Source organism: Uloborus diversus, chromosome 5 (genome assembly GCF_026930045.1).
Source record: "Uloborus diversus isolate 005 chromosome 5, Udiv.v.3.1, whole genome shotgun sequence".
Taxonomy (NCBI): Eukaryota; Metazoa; Arthropoda; class Arachnida; order Araneae; family Uloboridae; genus Uloborus; species Uloborus diversus.
This window is the reverse complement of record NC_072735.1, coordinates 118,755,533-118,758,727: the sequence shown is the minus strand read 5'-3', so window position 1 is coordinate 118,758,727 and position 3,195 is coordinate 118,755,533. Positions and strand designations below refer to the sequence as shown.

The following is a 3,195-nucleotide window of genomic DNA, read 5'->3' as shown; positions in this document are numbered from 1 at the left end:
TTTTCTTTTCAGTTTGATTGGCCATTATTTCTTTTTACTTATCGAATTCTGTAATCTTACTATCATTTTATTCCACTCATGATAAAAATTAAAAATGGTTTAAAACGCGAAATCTCGCCAAGGCTACTTTGCTCGCACAATACTAAAACTATAACCCTAAACAAATTTGGCGAAACCTTTCAGCTGAGAATAAAAGGAATAAAGTAAATTCTTTCTCGGTAAAACATTTTTCATTTTGTTCTACGATTCAAGAAAATATTTTGCATACTGTCCATTCCAACTAAATGCTGCTGTAAAATATGGTTAGTTAAATTAATTTAAGACTAAAAAAAACTCATATTCTTACAAATTCATAGTTTGTTAATCCAGAGTTTTTGCTTTCACCATTTCTTAACATATTTTAGAAGGAAATAAGGAAAACTAACATTATTTTGAGAAGCTCGAGAATACTACTAAGAGAGGAATTATATAATTTCTGTAGCTGAAAGCAAACTAAGACATATCGATTGCGTTAATAAATACTCAGAACAAACTGCCTCTGTTTACGTCAACAGACACACGTGGAACGCAACGTGGCAATATTTTAGTTTCATCCGCAGTTTTGTAAATCACCGCAAGGTAGCGTATTCGAGCGCTGGAGTTGCGAATCGCAGTCCTCACACAATTCAGAAGTCGGAAGATCGAAATCAAATCAAAATACGAGAAATTTCAAATTTGCAGGAAAAAAAAAGAAGTGCAAGAGCTGAGCTCCCATGCAAAGTTAAGCTCTGAAGAATTTTGTGAGCATTAGCATTTCTTTTTAAAGTTATTTGAAAAAGAAAAAAGAAATGTATTAACTGTTTAATAGTAGTAAATGGTACTACGTCGCTCACGTGACAATTTTTCTCTTTATAGTAGTCAAGCCTTTTTCTTTAACTTCGAAAGATTTTTGGCTGTATTTCGTAGATCGTAACCGTATTGATTCGCCGCATGTTGTCTGCTGTTTTCTGCTCATGTGTTGATTTCGTTGATGTCGTATTTGTTTTGTTTGTAATCGGTTGTTAAATTTCGAAAAATTATGCCGAAGTTTCACAAGAAACAGAGTAAGCGAATGAGTTGTAGGAAGAAATATAAAATCATTAAAAAGGTAGCGGAGCATAATCGTAAGCTCCGTCGAGAACAGAAAAAGAATCCTTCTAAGAAAAAACCAAAAGATCCGGGCGTACCGAACAGTTTTCCTTTCAAAGACGAAATAATAAATGAAGCCTTGAAGCGAAAACAGCGAGCTAAAGATTTGCGAGAAGCACAGAAGGAAAGTCGGATGAAGCTACAAATGCAAAACCGGGAGATAGATGATTTAGTAGCTGAAGTTGAGAAGAAGGATGCAAAATTTAAAAAGAGAGACTTGCTTTCAGCAGCTCAAGAAAAATCATTAAAAGCATCAAGTGACAAGTTCAAATCCTTTTATAAAGAATTTAAAAACGTTGTTGAATCTGCAGACGTCGTTCTTGAGGTGTTAGATGCTCGAGATCCTTTAGGTAGCCGATGTCCGCAAGTGGAGCAGATGGTTATTAGTTCCGGTAAAAAGTTAGTATTAGTGCTAAATAAAATTGATTTAATTCCAAGAAAAAATTTAGAAGATTGGTTGAAAGTCCTTCGACAAGAACTCCCTACAGTTGCTTTCAAAGCATGTACTCAAACTCAAAATGATCATTTGTCCCAATCTAAAGTTGCCGCAATCCACATCAATGAGAGTCTTCAATCATCTCGTCGGTCTGTTGGTGCTTCATTTCTGATGAAAGTTTTAGGAAATTATTGCCGAAATCAAAACATTCAGACATTTATCAAAGTTGGCGTTGTTGGATTCCCAAACGTTGGGAAAAGCAGTCTCATCAACAGCTTAAAACGAACACGATCTTGCTCTGTCGGTGCAACACCAGGAGTTACTAAAACAGTGCAAGAGATTTCTTTGGATAAGCATATTAAGATTATAGATAGTCCAGGCGTTGTTTTTGCCAAGGATGGATCTCCAACTACTCTTGCATTGCGAAATGTTGTGAGAGTTGAGACGCTGAAAGATGTGATCGAGCCCGCAGAAGCTATAATTCAACGAGCCGATCATACTCAGTTGTGTTTGCATTATTGCATTCCAGAATTTACTAGCTGTCATGAGTTGTTATGTCATTTAGCGAAACGAATGGGTAAATATAAAAAGGGTGGCATACCCAAATTTGAAGATGGAGCTAGACGATTGATCAATGATTGGAATTCTGGCAAAATAAAATATTATACTCATCCACCTGAGCAGTACAAGCCATACATCCACGTTGACGCAGAATATGTTGCCGAAATGGGAAAAGCTTTCGATATCTCTGCAATGGAAGAACAGATGGAATTGGATAAAGCGCCTGAAGTTCTTCCTGGTCATGCTGTGGTTGCAAAAAGCACTGAACCGACAGAAGGTTTGATGTCTGGTGAATCTGATGAGATTGAAGAAATGGAAGCTGATGATTCTGAATCTACAAATAAAATGACTGTTGTCCTTGGTGGTAAAGAGGAAAAGAAAGCTGTGAAAGATGAAGATGAAGTAAAGGCTCTTTTAAATGAATTGCAACATAATAAAAGCGTTAAAAAGAAGTATAAGCAAATGAAGCGTAGGCGCAAGAAACTTGATAAAGTTGCAACTGAGCTGTCAGAAACGATAACTAATGCTTTAAATTTGGATTAGGTTAGATGTATGAAATAAATGTTTCAAGTATGAATTTTCTTTTCTTAATTTCATTGTTTTTTTTCCTCTAAATATATGTCAACAAATGGTTAGTTACATTTCCAGTCCCGTTTGAGATAATTTGATTGTGAATCAGAAATGTAATTGCATTTCTAATTTTGTTTTTTAATGGGAGCTCTAAATTGACGATGCTACCAAATTTCAATAGTTGTTATGGACATTAGTCAAATTCAAAATAATAAATGTTTAAAATAATATGCAAATATGGAACTGATGTGATATACCCCACCCTTGGCGACTTTTTCCTGTTGGCGCGAAGAAAGCGTCGCCAAGAAAACGATGTATGACGACATACGTCATACATCGTTCTTAGCGATGCTTTTTTAGCGCCAACAGGAAAAAATCAGATAAAAAAACATGATCAAAGCACTTCAGAACACAATATATATAAAAACAACATAAAAGCACAACAAAAAATATCACGAATA

The 3,195-nt window shown here is 35.2% G+C and overlaps 1 protein-coding gene across 1 annotated transcript; it reads left to right on the top strand.

Annotated features, from left to right (window-relative positions):
• The first annotated feature begins 977 nt into the window (after positions 1 to 977).
• LOC129222630 (guanine nucleotide-binding protein-like 3 homolog) lies at positions 978 to 2,735 on the top strand. The gene has a single exon (XM_054857160.1). It carries the CDS (start codon positions 1,058 to 1,060, stop codon positions 2,705 to 2,707), a length of 1,650 nt encoding a protein of 549 aa, XP_054713135.1. The 5' UTR covers positions 978 to 1,057; the 3' UTR covers positions 2,708 to 2,735.
• Positions 2,736 to 3,195: the final 460 nt, after the last annotated feature.

Excerpts from the sequence above, each read along its gene's own strand:
- LOC129222630 (XM_054857160.1), top strand. The coding sequence starts at position 1,058 with ATGCCGAAGTTTCACAAGAAACAGAGTAAGCGAATGAGTTGTAGGAAG.